Here is an 18344-nt window from a genome sequence, read left to right on the forward strand (position 1 = left end):
CTGACACACACACACACACACACACACACACACACACACACACACACACACACACACACACACACACACACACAGGTTTTCCTGCTGTCTTTATCGGCTCCGGCGGTGAGCGAAGACGACCTCGATGAAGGTCGAAAAGATGCCGCACTGTTATGAGGCGAACATTGCTGACCAGAATACGCCTGCTGTTAGAGCTAATGAAGGAAAGAAAAAAGAAAAAAAAAAAAGAAACACGCTAGAGACAAGGTTAGAAAAACCCTCAACACATTTCAACACACTGTCCTGCTTTAAGGTGTCTATAAGGGGGGAATTTGCTGTCTGCTTTAGCTCTCACTGCCTTCACAGTCAAACATACTGTAGATAGAGCAAATCGACACAGAAGTCCTGATACCAATCCATCCTTCTCCAAAAAAATCTCAACGCTTCACTGTGGTTCCTTATGATACGTGTTTGTGACTGAAATATTACAATTTATTTATACATTGTTTTTTTTTATTATTTAAAGGTTCGATGGTATGTAACCTTTCTTCCATCTTCTTCCTGTCCTCTGATGGAAAGAAAGGCATGCTACTGGATTCGATTGGATGAAAAATTTAAGTTCTTTCAAGGGGTGCCATTAATTTTGGAGCATCGTTAAAGTATAGGGACATGATGCAAAAAAAAAATGCATTTAGCAAACTTAAATATCTTGAATATAGACAAATTTATCTACTATTGATCTAAGATTATTAAACCTCTAGAGATATTTTATTTTTTTTACGATGTTCTTATTCTCTCCGCTGATAAGAATAGCCACGTGTCTAGCAATAGTTTAATAACCTTCGATTTGTTTGGTTTTATTAAAATAACTAGTAAGAAATAATTTGATGATATTTAAACTGGCTGTCAGTTCCTTTGCAGTTGAAGACTCACAAAATAACGGCGCTATGTGGTCAACTCCAAAAATATTGGCACCCGTTGAGAGAAAACAAACATTACAACCATTCAAAATTTCCGTCCACACAAAAATCGGTGCCACAAGAAATTGGTTTTATTAGCAGAAAAAAACAATGTAGTCCACCAATGTAAGTGCTTTCAACACAAAAGAGACAGATGGTGGAGCTGCACCAGTCGTACAGCATAATGGCGATTAAAGAGAAAAAATACAAAGAAATGGCATCATGCCACAAATCAATAAACTCACAGTGTCTGAGGCACCTTCAGAGAAAGGTGTTTACAATTGCTGCAGAAAGAAGCAGCAGCTTCTAAAACTCTGAACTGTCTGTGAAACTCACTGAATTGGATGATTAATCGTCTGAAACTTTTTTAAATAAATATTTTTACCAGCATTTTCTCCCAGTTTGGACATTTACCTAATTCCCATCCAGTCCGTCTTCATGGACTGTGAAACCTATCTCCTCTGAGACATGAAGCTAGTGCATCATTGACACAGAGCAGCAGCTAAACACTACACAGTTCAACCGCTCAATCTACCTTCTGCACTTTCACGAACGCACAGATGCCTGTGATTGGTTACTGTTGCTGTGATTGACAGGTGAGAGAGTAGCGTCATCTCTCTTACTTACAGAAAAACACTCGTCATTTTTTCTGGAACTGAAGCTGTTTTGAAACCAATTTAGAGGATCTTGTAAAAATTAAAGTCATTATGAATGTTTTAAATGAGAACCTGGTTGCCTCTACCATGAGGTTAAGACTGTGGAAGAATCCTTATCCCAAAGACGTATATAAATAAACCCTGAGTAAAAGGAATCCTTTCAGGTGTTAAAAGCATCTATGAGTTATGGTGTTTAACATTTTCCACTGCTCATACTTTACAATTAACCCTGGCTCTTCATAATCTGACATTTCATACTGTACGCTTCTAAACCCTGGTTAAATTTGCATATATATATACTGTCAACAAGCACCACTGGATAAATACTGCATGTGATAGCTTTAAATAACGGCTTGTCTCGTGCTTTCACATCAGTGAGAAAAAAATGGAGGTGTGTGAAATGCGCAGCTGTTTTAAGCCTCAGAAAATAAGTTAAAAAAAAAAAAAGGCAGAAGACATTTTCTGATCAGAATTGTAATAGTAATAATAATAATAATAATAATAATAATAATAATAATAATAATAATAATAAAAGCTATCCCCTCTTCGCTCCAGTGAACACATTGGCACAGCTTGCTGCAACATATGGAAAGCACATGGTTTGCCACAGCAAAGTTAAGCTTAAAAGGTGGTTCACATTATCCTGGGGTTAAGTGCAGCATGAAAAGCCCTAGAAAATTACAGGGCAGAAAATAATGTCAGGATTTGAACCCTATAAAAACTTTTGATTGTATCTGACCAGCACAATCACATGTGTAAATGTAAAAAAATTAAGTTGATTTAAATCCGAGATCTTCTACAAAAAGTACTATAGCAAAAATCTCAGTGGTATTGATCTCTTTTATAAATAAGTTGTTTTAAAATCAAACTACATGCCCACATATCCATGGTTTGTCTTAGATTCCATTATTATTAATTATACAGGTTATATTTTCTCCCCCCAAAAGGGTGCCAATATTTCTGGAGATGAATGTAAATAAATGCAGGAAGTAAATGTAGTGATGTTTGAATGTTCCACGTGTGCCTGTGTATGCTTTTTTTCATTTGGATGATAGTCTTGATCCCTTTTTCTGTGTTATGCAGCATGTTTGTCTTTAATTATAAAGAAACAGAGACCTAACTACTGAGCATTAATCTGGACTAGAATTCAGCAGTGCTTAGCGAGGTGATATCAGCAGATAGAACTGTCTCACCACGCTACGCTTAGCACGCAACACATCCCTGCTTAACTAATCAACACTGTTTTGATACTCACGTCAATCAAGTGGGAGAGGTCTTGGATGTAGTACTTAAAGAGAGCAGCGTTGGTAGCTTCCAGAGTCAGCAGATATTCGTTGCGAGCTTTCATAACCTTCAGCTTATTCTCAGAGTATTTGGCCTGTCGCTGGTGAGGAAGAGAGGTGAGAGAAACAGGAAAAAGGAAAAGGAACACAGAAAGTGGGAGGTGAGAATATGATTATGTCTGTGATATTAAAGACAAGCCTTAGCTGAAATTTTCAGTACAGTAATTGGGAAGTGTTGCTTTAATTAAACCCCTTCAGCTGGAAACAGAGTGGACTAATAAAACAGAGGAGAAAATTAAAGTGGGAGGATCACTTAAGCTTCAGGAAACTAAAGCTTTAACGTCAAGAATTATAATGACTCAGGTCTTAATCTACATAAACACATACACAAGTAGTATACTTCTACTGTACACTATACTACACTACAGTACACTATATAATACACAACACTACGCTATGTTATACTACTACTGTCTACTATACTATACACAACACTACGCCATATTATACTACTACTGTCTACTATACACTATACTACACTACACTATATAATACACAACACTACGCTATGTTATACTACTACTGTCTACTATACTCTTCATTATACTATCTTATACTACACTTTAGTACACTATACCATATACTACACAACACTACACTGTATTATACTACAATTGACTACACTACAGTACAATATAACATATTATACTACATTTTACAATACTACACTTTTCTACACTACAGTACACTATATACAGTAATACACAACACATTATGCTACTACTGTCTACTATACTACACACCACATTACGCTACACAACACAACACCGTATTATACTACACTTTACAATACTACACAACATTATACTACACTACAGTACAATATACTGTACCATATTATACTACACAACTGTATTATACTACACTACACTATATTATGTACACTACAGTACAATATACCATATTATACTACACCACACTATATTACACTACACTTTACTGCACTATACAAACACAAACAGAGGTGTCTTCCATAAATGTTAAATAAATGTCTCCTAACAGAATGCTTCACTTCATCAATGAAGATAGTTAACAATAACTTTGAAATCTGTTTGTTTTTTCATCTTAAATAATGTGGAGCTACTGCTGTAGAAAAAATCCTTGTGTATGAGCTATTACTATGGAAACATTAGATATATTACAATATTATATATTACGATAATGTTATATATATATATATATATATATATATATATATATATATATAATTTGATATATATATATATATATATATATATACACACACACACACACACACACACACACACACACACATATATATACACATACATACATACATACACACACATATACAGGTACACACACAGTACAGGTACATATCTTTCACAGGTACATATATATACATACACACACACACACACACACACAAACACATACAGGTACACACACAGTACCCTCACAGCACTCTCATTGCTCAGAGTAGCAACAAATTAATAGATGTGTTATTATTGCCCTACAACATGTGTTGGAATATCGCACAACTCTATTTACTGGTGTGATGGTGATTAGGCTGAAATAAAATAATTGGAGTATCCTTTTAATATAGTAATCACTTAACATTACTGCTGTCTAAAGCAGAGTAGTAGGATTGCATCTTGACTCTCGTACCTTCTCCTTCATCTTCTGGATTTTGCGGGCGGCGTTGCGGCGCTGATGCCGTTCCTCGTTGCGCAGACTGAACACCTCTCCGCCTCGGCCCTGTCTCTCGCCCTGCCGCTCGGCCTCCTTCAGCTTGTTCTCTGAGCTCAGAGTCTCGCTGTGGTACATGTGGTAGGTTTTCATCACCTGCACAGAGTTTGCCCAGCAATCAGTATTACACGTGACCACAACAACTAAGGCGTTGTTATCAGAATTAATCTAACAGGGTTTGTTTGTTAGGGATGTTGTAGCCTAGTGGTTAAGGTGTTGGACTACTGATCAGAAAGTGAGTTTGAATCCCAGGGCCACCAAGGTGCTACTATAGGGCCCCTGAGCAAGGCCCTTACCTCTCAACTGCTCAGTTGTATAAATTGAAATAAATTGTAAGTCAATCTGCATAAGGGTGTCTGCTAAATGCTGTAAACGTTTCCTATTCCTTATTTACCTGGACACAAACATGTTACAATGAAGGTTTTAAAATTCCTGGGTTACTTCCTACCTAATTTAGGAAAAGTTGGGTAATCTGTTGGCAGTCATTTTAATGCTGCATTAAGGACAAAATGGGAACTGGGTCATTTCCTGACCTCAATGGAGGAAAATCATTTTAAATATTCCATTTAAATGTCTCTTTAAACTTAGAATTCCCACAGAAAATGATTCTCAAGATCTCTGGTTTCTTCAAACTGGAAATTCTGTGATGTCAGTTTAACATGGTGATGCCAAAATGCTAAGAAACTGTATTTGAAGCATTTTAAACAGAATCTTGAGTTTTTGAGGAAGACGATTCCGTCAGACATCACGCATTCCTCCCTCAACCTCATTCTGAGTTCAGCGTAACTCAGATGTGGGAAGTGAGAACTACATTATTAAGATAATTGGGAAAACATATTTTGTTAGCAATAAGTCCGGTTTTTCCGAAGTTTTTCCGCCGAAGTGGGCGCAGGTTTAAATCCCAATGATCACATGTCACACCTGATTCTACCTGTTTAAATCAGCTGATGGCTTTCAATAGTCTGAGGTGTCTTCTGATTGGCTGGAATGAAGCCCTGCACCCGAATCGGCTTTTTCCGGATAAAACTGTACATTCCCGATGTAGGAGTTACAAGACTGAGTAACATTTTTAGCCTTATGGGTTTCCCCTGTGTGCTACATTGTGAGTGTGTGTGTGTCTCGAATTTTCTTCCAACTATAAACCGCTAAGGTCGCATGAACGCTACACAGTGGAAAATAGAAAACCCCTGAGTTCTCATTTGTCATGAATGCAGCATAAATCATTGCCAAAGCGATACGAACAGCCTGAAAAATCTTTATGAGCAGTAGGGCAGTCGTTTGCTCACATCTGTGAATGAGTAGTGAAGTCATATTTAAAAAAGGAAGCCAGTCTTCCCCACATCCGTAGTGTTTTCTCATGCCCACGTTGAGATAATCAGGTAGAGACGACAAAATACACTGTGCTCCATCTGTGTGTTTAATAGATGCAATGTGTGTGCGTGTGCGTGTGTGTGTGGAGAGCGTGAGCTTGTATTCGTGTGTGTGTTTGAGAAGGATGGAGAATGTGAGTAATTGATGCCATATGTAAATGACCACCGCTTAGCTCAGCTCCAAGCCTCGTGATAAAGTTGTGATGGATTTTAACAAGGAAATGCAGAAGTTTTTGCAATGCTCAGTGTCTCACATCTCCGTGAGTGAGTGTGTGTGTAAAAGAGACACAGAGTACGTCACTGTCCATCTGTGAGGCCAAACATGGTGCAAATCATTAGGTAAAATGCTTTAGATAAACAGTGTGAGTAGTTTGTTCATGCTAAAAAAAAAAAAACTCGCATCAGGAAGTCAAACACCTGGATGATGCACTTATTCAACTGAAAAAATGATGTGCAACATTCCGTACACTTGCAGCTTTGCTTATGTAGAGGAAGGAAGGAAGGAAGGAAGGAAGGAAGGCAGGCTAAAAATTTTCACAAGATACTCGACGATACACCGGGGCTCAAGACTTCTTATAAACATCTTTTAAATGAAAGATCATCCTATAAAATCACATTGTTGTGTGATTTATTTTTCAATATTTAAAAAAGAAATTCACTGTAATCTGTTAAAGCTTACGGCATCGTGTTACACGGGTTTGATGTCATTTGTCATTGTCTGGGAATGGGCTTCAGGTTAGAAAATAAACCTTAGGGTTTAATTTGAACAACACATCCCTTCTAACCTTGACCCAGTAGACGATAGAGTACATAGTGCACAGTGTAAGTGAGTACTAGAGTGTTTACTATGTGATTTGGGATGTGGCTTTTGGCTGATGTTTGCTTAAAAGTTGTTATAAACGTTGGAAAGCATTTGACCAAACTCCACAAGCAGCTGTTATATACTGTACATTAAATGTATTGTTCAAAAAAAGGGTAAAAAAAAACAAGAAACTAGGAAAGCTGAAGTTATTACATTTATGCCCTGTACCTGAGCGTAGGCTGTGTGACTGAAGTATGAAATGACAGAATGAGCAAATGAAAGATTGATGAGATTGCAGGAGCTGAGCTGTAGAGCCATCAAAAAGAAGGAGTGAAGTATAGAAGACCAGTATTGATGGAATGATAAAAACAAGAAAGACAGGATGAGCGGATTGAGGTGAGCTGAAGTGATGAGCGACGAAGATGAGAACGGAGAGATGATGGCAGGCTTGGGACAGAAGCGAAAGGAAAAAATCCCCTCACCGTATAGAGTTCGTTAAGAATCTTCATCAGGTCCTCCTGCAACTGGAATGTGATCTCTTTACTCTGGAGAAGAGAGAGAAAAAAAAGAGGAGCAGGAGTTTATTTAGAGAATCTAATACAAAAGTCTAGGTCTAGGTTTGGGTCAAACTCATATCTAAAGCAATGAAAGTGCTTGAGACGCCTGATCTAAAGTGAATGGGGAGATCAAAAGCCATTCGGAGAACAAAATGCCATCCTATTACTTTTATCTGTCGAGTTCATTCAGGCTTAGCATCACATTACAAAGAAGGAAAGCAGACAAAGCTTGAGGTGAGTAGAAAGGCATTTAAGTTGGGACCAATATGTTAAAAAAAAAAAACTGTTTAAATAACAATTTAGAGGTTCACTGCTTGGCACGCTGTTGCCAACATCCGCCATTTATTTATATGAGCATGTAAAGCTCCTCCCCTTTTTGTTTTAATCAGCATCACAAAGCCAGATGCTTCTTAAGTCAAGTCAAGTCACCTTTATTGTCACATCACCACAGCACATGTGCCATGGTGAGTGAAATTCTTGGGAGCGAGCTCCAGAAATTGCAGAACCATTTACATACAGTAGTTAAGAAACAGAATGCAATGGAGAATTATTTTTAATCTTTAAAAAAAAAATCTAAATAAAGCCCACTGAGGTTAAAATATTTGTGCCCTGTTCATGCATTCAGAGAAAAACATACAGTACCAGCGCAGAGTGGAGCTACACCGAGAAACTGAAATGAAAATAAAGGGAATAAAATTGGCTTTTCTTAAAAAAAAGACCGTTTTCTTAAAATCTAATCTGTGCCATGTAAATGAAACGATATAAAATACACAGTGCAACTACACACAATAAAAGCAGCCGAGGAATCCGGTTAGGAATAGCAGTTCTCCGGAAATAGAAAGCACACATTTCTCTTCCAAATAAACCTCCAACTGCTTTTCTCTGCTGCTTAAACAACGAAGCTCATAAAGAAACATGTCTGCTGTCTGCTCCCCATTCTGTCAGTGTCAATTCCAGCTCATCCACCAGTTCAACAATCTATCCATCCGCTTATTCGTTCGCTGTTCATTCGGTCCTAATCTCTTCCTTTAGCGATTAATCAGTCCATCAGGCAAATAATTCATCCACTCAATTCATCTATTCATCCACCCAGTAATCCATCTAATAATCCATCAACCATCAATTTATCCATCCAAACATACAATAATCCATCTATTCATCCAACACCCACAAATCCGATAATCTAACAATCTAAATCCCCTAATCCATCCCTCCAGCTAATATTCAAACCATCCATCAAACATTCCAGTAATTCGTCCATTTAATTTTCAATGCATGCATCCAACATTCCATTCAATAACACATGTATCCATGTATCCATCCATTTATCTATCTATAAATACCATTATCCATTAATTAATCATCCCTTAATAATCCAATCATACAGCCCTTAATAATTCATCCATCCATCTATCAATCCAGCCCTTAATACTCCACCCATCCATTCCTTAATAATCCATCCATCCATCCTGTAATAATCCATCCATTCAGCCCTTAATAATTCATTCATTCATCCATATATTCATTAAACAATAAAAACTATATATATATATATATATATATATATATATATATATATATATATATATATATATATATATATATATATATATAAAATATAAATAATAAATAATAACTGACCACTGATCTAAAAGTGGTGAGGTAATTACATTACACACACTTATAACGTTCATCATCTGCTTTGTGATGGTTTGGTGGAACTTTATGTGAGTCACCACGTTTGCATCCTCACTTTCTTGAGCAGGCGTGTGTTGTCCTCGCTGACGTGTGAGAGGCGTGTGATGACGTTGTTGAGGTAGAGGTCGCTGAGTGTGGCGTGGTCCTTGCTCTCTCTTCGCACTTGGTTCAGCAGCAGATACCAGCAGTTTACAGGAGACAGCAGGTTTTGGTCCTTCCTGCAGCAAACACACAAACCACATATTAGACTGTGAGGAAGTAGGGAAGTATTGGCCACAAATACAAGCAGATGAAGAGAGATAAATACCACTGACAAATCAGCCGTTTTGGTGAAAACTTATCCAACAGAAGCTGAGAAAGTAACCACTATAACCTCAGACTTTACACTGAATGGCATTTGTGAAGATAAAGCGCTCGATGTGACTTGTTCTTTAATGCTTAAACGGTTTTCTTATATATATAGAACATTGTAAAGCCATTTTTTTTTCAGTAACCACACCATCTATACAGGAACACTGACTGGGTGGTCCCTGGGTTTGCTATTTTCTGATGCTTCTTTTATGGTTATGCCTTGCTGGTCTTCTAAAACCCACTAATGAAGCATTTTCTAGCATGTCCCTGGGAAATTTCCAGCTTTTAATGGGCTTCTTTTGTACGTCTGACTACAGGATCCTGCTTTAAAAGAAGCCTCAACCTCGAAGCCTCGACTCTCCTTTCCCTTCCGCAGGACTGCACTAAACACGAGCACTACAGGAAGTTCAGGAAATGTATTCCAGCTCAGAGGAACCATATGCATAACCCTCAATAGTCACACACACACAAAAAAAAACCTGCAAGACATTCCTGGTGTGGGCAATATGTGAAGGGTGCCAATACTTATTAGTGCATAAATTGGTAGAAGGCTGACAGGCAGATTGATGAAGACAGCGATTATTTTTTAATATTGGGTCTGCATGTGTTGTGTGTATAATAAACGTGGACAGGGATTTTAACTGTGATCATTGAGGATATTTAGAGCAGAAAGGTTCATGAGCGGTGATATTAACACAGGGATCTCTGAGCAGACATTCAGCAGGCTCGGTCCTGTGAGGACCGGCAAGACGGCGGCGCAATACACACGACTAAAGCTGTGCAGTGTGCAGAGAAAAGTATGCACGCTGAGAAAAGGAGAAAGAGGACACAGAGAGAGAGAGAGAGAGAGAGAGAGAGAGAGAGAGAGAGAGAGAGAAAGGGGGATGAGGGGGTCTTCGTCTCTCTTACACTGCCTTTTATTTTTCTACAGTTTCATCCTTTTTGCTGCAGAATGCTATCTGCATTAATGAGGCTGCACACACACACACACACACACACACACACACACACACACACACACACACACACACACACACACACACACACACACACACACACCATGACAGATGAGCAGAATACATAAAAGAAGGAGGAGCAGTTATCTCCCAGTATCTCTGCCAATTCTGATTTGATTTTTTTTTTTTCAGGAAATAAGCGCACAGGAAGGAAAGGATACGGAGTAGTTCTTAACACCGCTTCTGCTTTTAATGCAAACCGAAGACTGAGAGCGATAAGATGAGATAAATGATTAAGAATGAAATTCAACAGCAAATTGATGTTTGCTGTTGCTGAAACAAGTCAAAGTAAAAATTTTAAGATATTAAAATATTTGCCAAAATTTGCTATACATGGACACCTCAACTAAATTTTATACCTAAATTTCAATGTGGTGAAATTATTTAACTGTTTAACATTTACTTCGTCTTGCCCAGGCAAACTTCCATCTAGGTTTTTGTGATTCTGTGATCTTTCACAATTTTTTCAACTGATGCAGATTTACCTCAGATTTCAGCCTTCTCGTCATCACAGCACACATTGAGCACAAATCCCTCTTCCGTACACGTGTGTGGAACGCGAGTACAACTCGCATAGGAAGTCAGTACATACAGTATGCGTCTTCACTGATAGGAGTCTAAAATAAGAATCTTGTGCTCACAATTTTACTGAGTATAGTATTGAAATGAAGCTGCAGCACAGTCCACAATCAAGCATCATTGGCCGCAGTAATCACAAGAAAACAAACAGAAATTCTGTCAGTCTGTGTACGTGATGTGTTTTCCAGGCCACGACACATACAGAGAGAAAGATGGAAAGATGATTGACAAGAACAAGAACAAATAAAAGATGGATTTGTATCTCAATGCGCCGTCGTGCAAAGCTAGGTTCATTTCTCTGAGCTGTAAGTTCAGCCTCATGTGTCTCAGCTCTGCTCACTTGTACTGCTGGTGGTCCTTGGTGCTGCGTGTCTTGGCCATGAAACGCTCAGCCAGCTTCTCCAGGTTGCGCGAGTACTCGCTCTCGATCTCGGACTTCTTGCGGAAGAAGTCCTGCAGGTCCTGGAGGAGCTGTACTCTCATCTCCGTCTGCTGCTCCAGACATTTCTGCTGCTCCAACAGCTGAGAGCGAATCTCTGTCCAAACACACACACAAAAAAAAACACACGACAGGAATTGAGAAAAACTGTCGGTCTAGTTTTTAATGCTAATCCAAATTCTTTTTGCATGTTTAAAAATGATCAGAAGGAGAACAACAAAAGATTTTTATTAAACTTTAATCAACAAATCGGTCAGGGTTATAGAAATACTGTACGGACAAAACCCAGGATCCACTTAGAATTGACCATAATGACAATATACAGGCTATCTATCTATCTATCTATCTATCTATCTATCTATCTATCTATCTATCTATCTATCTATCTATCTATCTATCTATCTATCTATCTATCTATCTATCTATCTATCTATCTATCTATCAATCACAAAAGGATGAAAAGAGGACGTCATCTTTCTGGAAAATAGCACAGTAAAACTTCTGTCCCATTCATCAGTCTATCACTATTATTATTTAAACATCGTCTACTGTAGATTTGAGATTCACATGCCATGATTTTGTGGAATCTGCAACTAATCAATTTAGGAAAACATGGTTAAAGAAAATAAAGAAAGATCACACACATATATAAATCAGGATTTCCATCCAATCACAGTGTAAATCGTCCAATTTAATTTATAAATTCAAGAATAATTTAGATGTAATTGTGAGTCTGGCATCTCTAGGTAAAATACATTCCTCATTTTAAATGCAGTGAAGTGATTACCAGTGAAAATCCCCAGAGATTCAAGCAAGCTTCAAAAAAGGTGACGCAATGAGATTTAACAGATAAAGCTACTGGAGGATGATGCAAATTACGTGTCCACCTTCAGAGGAAGTTTCCAGCTTAAGACACAAGAACGTCAGAGGAATAAACATTTCCTCGTTGTCTGAAGACCTTCCACCTCACCAAACACTTTCGGAAGATAAGCTATCGACCCCGGCATTTTACTTTTAGCTTCTTTTTGCTCAAAACAAACAAACAAACAAACAAACAAACAAATAAATACTCACTCATTTCCTTTCTTTAAACCTAATATTAAATACTGGTACTGATACAGTTACTGAATCCCATAATGCTGCGTTACACACTGGCTTTTATTGGGCAGATTAATTAGTGTGAATAGATGACAGAATGAGGAAAAAAAAGGAACACAGTTATGTGGAATTGCTGACATAATTCAAATAAAGTTGTTGTTCAACACTTATACAACTCTCCTGCTCACTACACACAGGCACCTCTGTTTGAGCACGCTGTGGATAAAGCTGCTACACAACATCATGTAGTCAAACCCTGCTCAACGACGTGGAGCAAACACACTGTGCTACATCAGAAACTTTCTTACTTTCTACTTTGTGTCTGTATTGTTGTGTCAGACAAGTTCTGTGGCTAAATCTACAAACCTGGGACTCATTAATAAGAGAAAAAAAAATGCCAGGAGTAACCAATCCTAAAAAAATCAAACACTTGATAACATGCTGAAATAACAGATACTGTGAAGATAAAGCTAGCATAAGCTAACACTATAACACTGATTATACAACAGTTAGCGCTGTCCAGTCATTTGATTGCTTCAAGCGCTTGTTTTGTATAACTGCACTGGGATATTTTATATATTTACTGCCTGTTTGTCCACTTCCTATGAAGGAAACGGTTACTACAGTAGAGTTAGCATAGTAAAGTTAGCGACATCAGCAGACATGGCATACAATATTTTCAAAAAGATTTCATAACATTTGATACACACACACACACACACACACACACATATATATACACACACACACACACACATTATATATACATATATATATATATAATGTGTGTGTGTGTATATATATATATATATGTGTGTGTGTGTGTGTGTGCGTGTGTATCAAATGTTTACATTCATAACATTTGATACACACGCACACACACACACACACACACATATATATATATATATACACACACACACACACTATATATATATATATAATGTGTGTGTGTGTATATATATATATGTGTGTGTGTGTGTGTGTGTGTGCGCGCGTGTGTATCAAATGTTATGAAATCTTTTTGAAAATATTGTATGCCATGTCTGCTGATGTCGCTAACTTTACTATGCTAACTCTACTGTAGTAACCGTTTCCTTCATAGGAAGTATTTATATATATATATATATATACACACATAAGCTAACACTAACACTGATTATACAACAGTTAGCGCTGTCCAGTCATTTGATTGGACAGCGCTAACTGTTGTATAATCAGTGTTAGTGTTAGCTTATGTGTGTATATATATATATAAATACTTTATAAAGGAAGAGAGATTTTACGATCAGCACATTTAACGTGAACGTACAAACGACCGCAGGTTAGCTAGTCAGCAAACAGACATGCTTGCGGAGCAGAAATAAACAGAATATTTGACCATGATGTCTCTGAAATATCACTAAATTGATATTATATTCTTGTTTATAGAATTGTTTTAGTAAAGCAGTCTCACAGTCTGGCTCTGTACGAAAATCGTACAGTTGTAGAAATTAAAAATAGAGCATTTCTAGTGAAAACTGTGCAGTTATACAAAAAATCTTTTGGTTATACCAAATAGCAAAAATTGTGCAGTTATGCCAAATTAAGAAACTTGTGCAGTTATACAGAAAATCATGCACTTATACCAAATACTGGAAACTGTGTGGTTTTGCAGAAGCACAGCTATGTTTAAACATAGGCTTGACGCTTCAGGTTAAGTTAGTCAGTACATTCAGTATTCAGAATAACTGGCACTCATTGTATGGATTTGCTTAAATCGAAGAGAAAAGACTGACTTTTTAAATAGTTGCAAGGAATCCAGTCTATGCAGTTACCTTTCTTTACTCAATTTAAACAAGACTACAGTTTAAATTTGTTTTAATTAGCTAATCACCTTTTAGTTAAGACTGTATTACATGGTCAGATGTTTTTTGTGTTGCATTTTTTACCTAATTAAAAATTTTTTTTAATTGTTGTGACCAAAAATGCTTGAATTTGCTGTATTTCTTTTTAAAGATTTATAATGCAAAAAATATTCTCCTGTGGAACCCCTTGGGTGACCCCATTGGTGATTGTGAATGTCTAATTATGTTAATTACGGCATGTCACAGGAGCATTATTACAGTACTGCCACTGGAAATTTGACGTTTGGACGGTGCTTTGAACCGAGCGAAGCGTGTTGCGGTAATGAAAGTGGTAAGAATACGACCAGGGAGCGGAACCGTCTGGCGCACAATTCCATGTGCTCGCTGAAGCAAAGGGCAAATTTTCTGCCTCTCCCAACATTCATCCTGCACAACACACCGCCATCACAACTCGCGCCTGTTACCAAGACAACAGGTAGGGGAGTATTCCATGGGGATCAGTGTGTGCAAGTAAGTGTGTGTGTTTGTGAGTGGGTGGGTGGGTGTGTATAAAGTATAAGTGTGTAAGGAGGAGCATGCAGGATTCTTCCTTTTCTCTCATCGTACCCCCCCCCCAAACAGACCAACTGCTTAATGTCACACTGCCTGTCGCTTTCCACGAGCCCAGAATGTCAGATGAGATGGCTGGCAGCCTGGGTGCTCTGAGTGGGTGGGTGGGTGTGTATGTGTATGTGTGTGTGTTTGTGTGTGTGTGTGGGATGGCTGGCAGGCAGTAGTGTGATTGCTGGAGAATGATTGTGTTAATCGTAGTGTGTGTGTGTGTGTGTGTGTGTGTGTGTGTGTGTGTGTGTGTGTGTGCATGTGTGTGCGCGTGCGCATGCTGTGCGTTGCAATACGATGAGTGATTGGATTATTACCAAGGTGACTCTTGTATCTAATAGAGCAAGATTTAGAGAAGCAAAGGAAGAAAGAAGCAAATGAATATCAGCCTAAAGAGAACAATCTGATGAAAGAAGAGAAGAAGAAGTGATGTTTATAATAAATAAAGTTCACAAAAGAAGGGATGCAGTATTGCAGGTCAGGTCAGTGCTACACAGTACGAATCCGACTCAGTGACTCATTTCCACTACGAGCTTTAAATACATGGGCGGATGACAGGATTTAAAAAACAGAAGAAAGCAGAACAGTCTATGATTATGTGGCTGTGGCAAAGCTATGAAAAAGGAGAGCGCTGCATTATTGCCAAGCCAGCAAGTTGCACCGTGGCATCCACATGCACCGCTGCACCCTGAACTGCCTGCTGGAACGAGCGTTGATGGCAACAAAACAGCGGGTTGGGGAGAGGACACGGGCTACCCTGCATGTACTTCTCTCCATCTGATGTGTAATCAGCGTCAAAGCTGAACTGTTAAAAAGAATCAGGTTTCAGAGGATGGATGAATTCAGCTGCACAGGGTTTTGTGGCTAAAATCTACATTTAAGCACTTCTTTTTTTGTTCTTTTGTTTTTTTTTTTCTGTGGGAAGGCGGTAGCTAGATTTAGAAAATGGCATTTTCCCTTTTAAATATCATGAACATGTTTGGGATATGCTCTAAACCCGTTTCACTGTCGAGCAATCGAAAATCTTACAGGAAACAAAACAGGTGTGAAGCCATATCCAGCTAGACAGCTAGCAAGAGATGCTTAGCTTAAGACTAGCTGGTTTTTCACCTCTAAACTCATTAAACTGTTCTAAAACCATTTAAAAAGGAGAAAAAAGTTTAATCTAAACATAGACCTAACTGTCATGTGCTAAAAATCTCACACAGGGAAAGAGAAATAGTTGAATAACATTTAGCCATCTAGCTACATGCCTTTTTCTTAAATTTTCATATTTTTGGTTATTTTTTAGGTCTATTAATGTCAAGGTGTCATTAATGTCAATAATGTTAGGTGGATTTTCTCCCCTTAAATGACATTAACTTTGGAATTGATGCAGGCTGTTTGTATAAAAATGTAAAGTTAAAATTAAGTGAAAAAGATGAAGCTACATTAAGGTAGCATTTAGGCTGATTAGCCAACCTATTAATGCTAAAACACAAATAATGTAAAATATAATAGACAATTTTCAATCTTATAGATTAATAAATAATCCAAGTTTTTTTTAAAGCAACTCTTCTCTTTAGCAATTCTTTAATTGTAATCTTAAGCTAAACCTTTATAATAAAGATATCTGAACTGATATCACATGACAACCCCCAGAGAAACAAGAAAACTGACATGACAGGTTTTGATTTTGTGAACGCAGAAGGATGACGTCTCCTCACGTCTCCTGAAGTCTCATCACATCTCAAGACATCTCTTCAGGTCTCATGACCTCTCCGCAGGTCCCGGCACGTCTCAAGACCTCTCAGCAGGTCTCTGCACGTCTCATGACCTCTCAGCAGGTCTCCGCAACGTCTCATGACCTCTCAGCAGGTCTCCGCAACGTCTCATGACCTCTCAGCAGGTCTCCGCAACGTCTCATGACCTCTCAGCAGGTCTCCGCAACGTCTCATGACGTCTACGCAGGTCTCGGCACGTCCCACGACGTCTCGGCACGTCCCACGACGTCTACGCAGGTCTCGGCACGTCCCACGACGTCTACGCACGTCCCACGACGTCTACGCACGTCCCACGACGTCTCCTCAGGTCTCCACACTTCTCATGCACTGTCTCCTCTCAATCAGTCCCTTGCTTTTTTATTCTGATGAAGACGCACAGTACTGAATGGCCCATTTTTAATAAAAGCGGTTAGGGACAGCAGCAGCCGCAGCAATTTGTCACTGATATGTTCAAATCTCATTTCTATGCTAAAATCTATATTTGGTCATATTAAAGTGACCAGGATTTCCAGGAATTTCAGGCAATTCACTTCAAGTCAATTCAGAACACTTTAAATCTTGTATGCAAATATTCCAAGAGTGAAAGACTAAATTATTAATGCACGAGATGAACTTGTGGAAAATAAGTCGACTTTGTTGCTTGCAAAGCAAATCTGGCTCTGAACAATGTGCCTGCATTTACATAAATCTTATGGAAAATCACACAGAAGAGCAGTGACTAGTGTTTATTTTTAAAACTCATGCTTACTGTATATATTTTTGTATAAACCCGAATCCTGCTTGCTCATCACTGCCTAAACTTGCAGTTGAGTCCCTATTTGACCCTTGAACTTATGACCCGTGTGAGCTTGTCTGATATCCCAAGGCATGCATCGCCTCGGTCTGGGCTGTCTCCATGGCAACAAGGCATTTTCTACTGAAACGTTGAGTGAGAGAATATAGGCATGCAGCATGGTGCTGCTAACAATCCTCTCTCTCTCTCTTTCTCTCTCTCTCACACACACACACACACACACTCTCACCTGATTCCCAACTCCACCTGAATAAACACACATCCTCATTACACGTCTTCACACAAACAAGCTTTGCTCCTTCTTGCAAATCCCTGTTCTGTTTTCTTCTTCCTGTTCATCTCGTGCTCTGTTCGTCCTACGTACAAATTCATCATTAATGAATTCATCTCTTAAGCTCTCTTAGCCTTCTTTCTCTCCTTCCCTCTCAGACAAAAAAAATCGGGTATTGGCAGCTTCAGTCATTTCTCAAGAACCATTATCATATTTCAATACATTCATTTACAAGGCGTGTGAATGTGTGTGTGCGTGTATGTGTGTGTGTGTGTGTATACACACTCCCACAAGACAGACTGCTGTTCATCACACAAATCCTGTTAACTGCAGGAAATCACTTTCTGCTCATTAAATTTCAAACAGAAAGACTGAAAGCAAAAAAAAAGAAAAAAAAGAAAAGAAAGAATGAAAGATAGAAAGATAGAATAAAACAGATATAATATGCTTCTTTAAAGTCAACAGATTTTCACTCTCACTCATCACTTATCCTTCCCAGTGTAGTACATTTTC

The 18344-nt window shown here is 38.3% G+C and overlaps 1 protein-coding gene across 1 annotated transcript in view; it reads right to left on the reverse strand.

Annotated features, from left to right (window-relative positions):
- srgap1b (SLIT-ROBO Rho GTPase activating protein 1b) overlaps positions 1 to 18344 on the reverse strand; it is a 48074-nt gene that overhangs the window by 18635 nt on the left and 11095 nt on the right. Inside the window, exons 2-6 of the mRNA XM_027151757.2 lie at positions 11361 to 11556; positions 9130 to 9292; positions 7302 to 7364; positions 4567 to 4743; positions 2850 to 2978 (exon numbers count right to left, since the gene is read on the reverse strand). Of these exons, the coding sequence (XP_027007558.1) occupies positions 2850 to 2978; positions 4567 to 4743; positions 7302 to 7364; positions 9130 to 9292; positions 11361 to 11556 (728 nt within the window). The remainder of the gene's footprint in view (positions 1 to 2849; positions 2979 to 4566; positions 4744 to 7301; positions 7365 to 9129; positions 9293 to 11360; positions 11557 to 18344) is intronic.

This window comes from Tachysurus fulvidraco, chromosome 19 (genome assembly GCF_022655615.1).
Source record: "Tachysurus fulvidraco isolate hzauxx_2018 chromosome 19, HZAU_PFXX_2.0, whole genome shotgun sequence".
Lineage (NCBI taxonomy): Eukaryota > Metazoa > Chordata > Actinopteri > Siluriformes > Bagridae > Tachysurus > Tachysurus fulvidraco.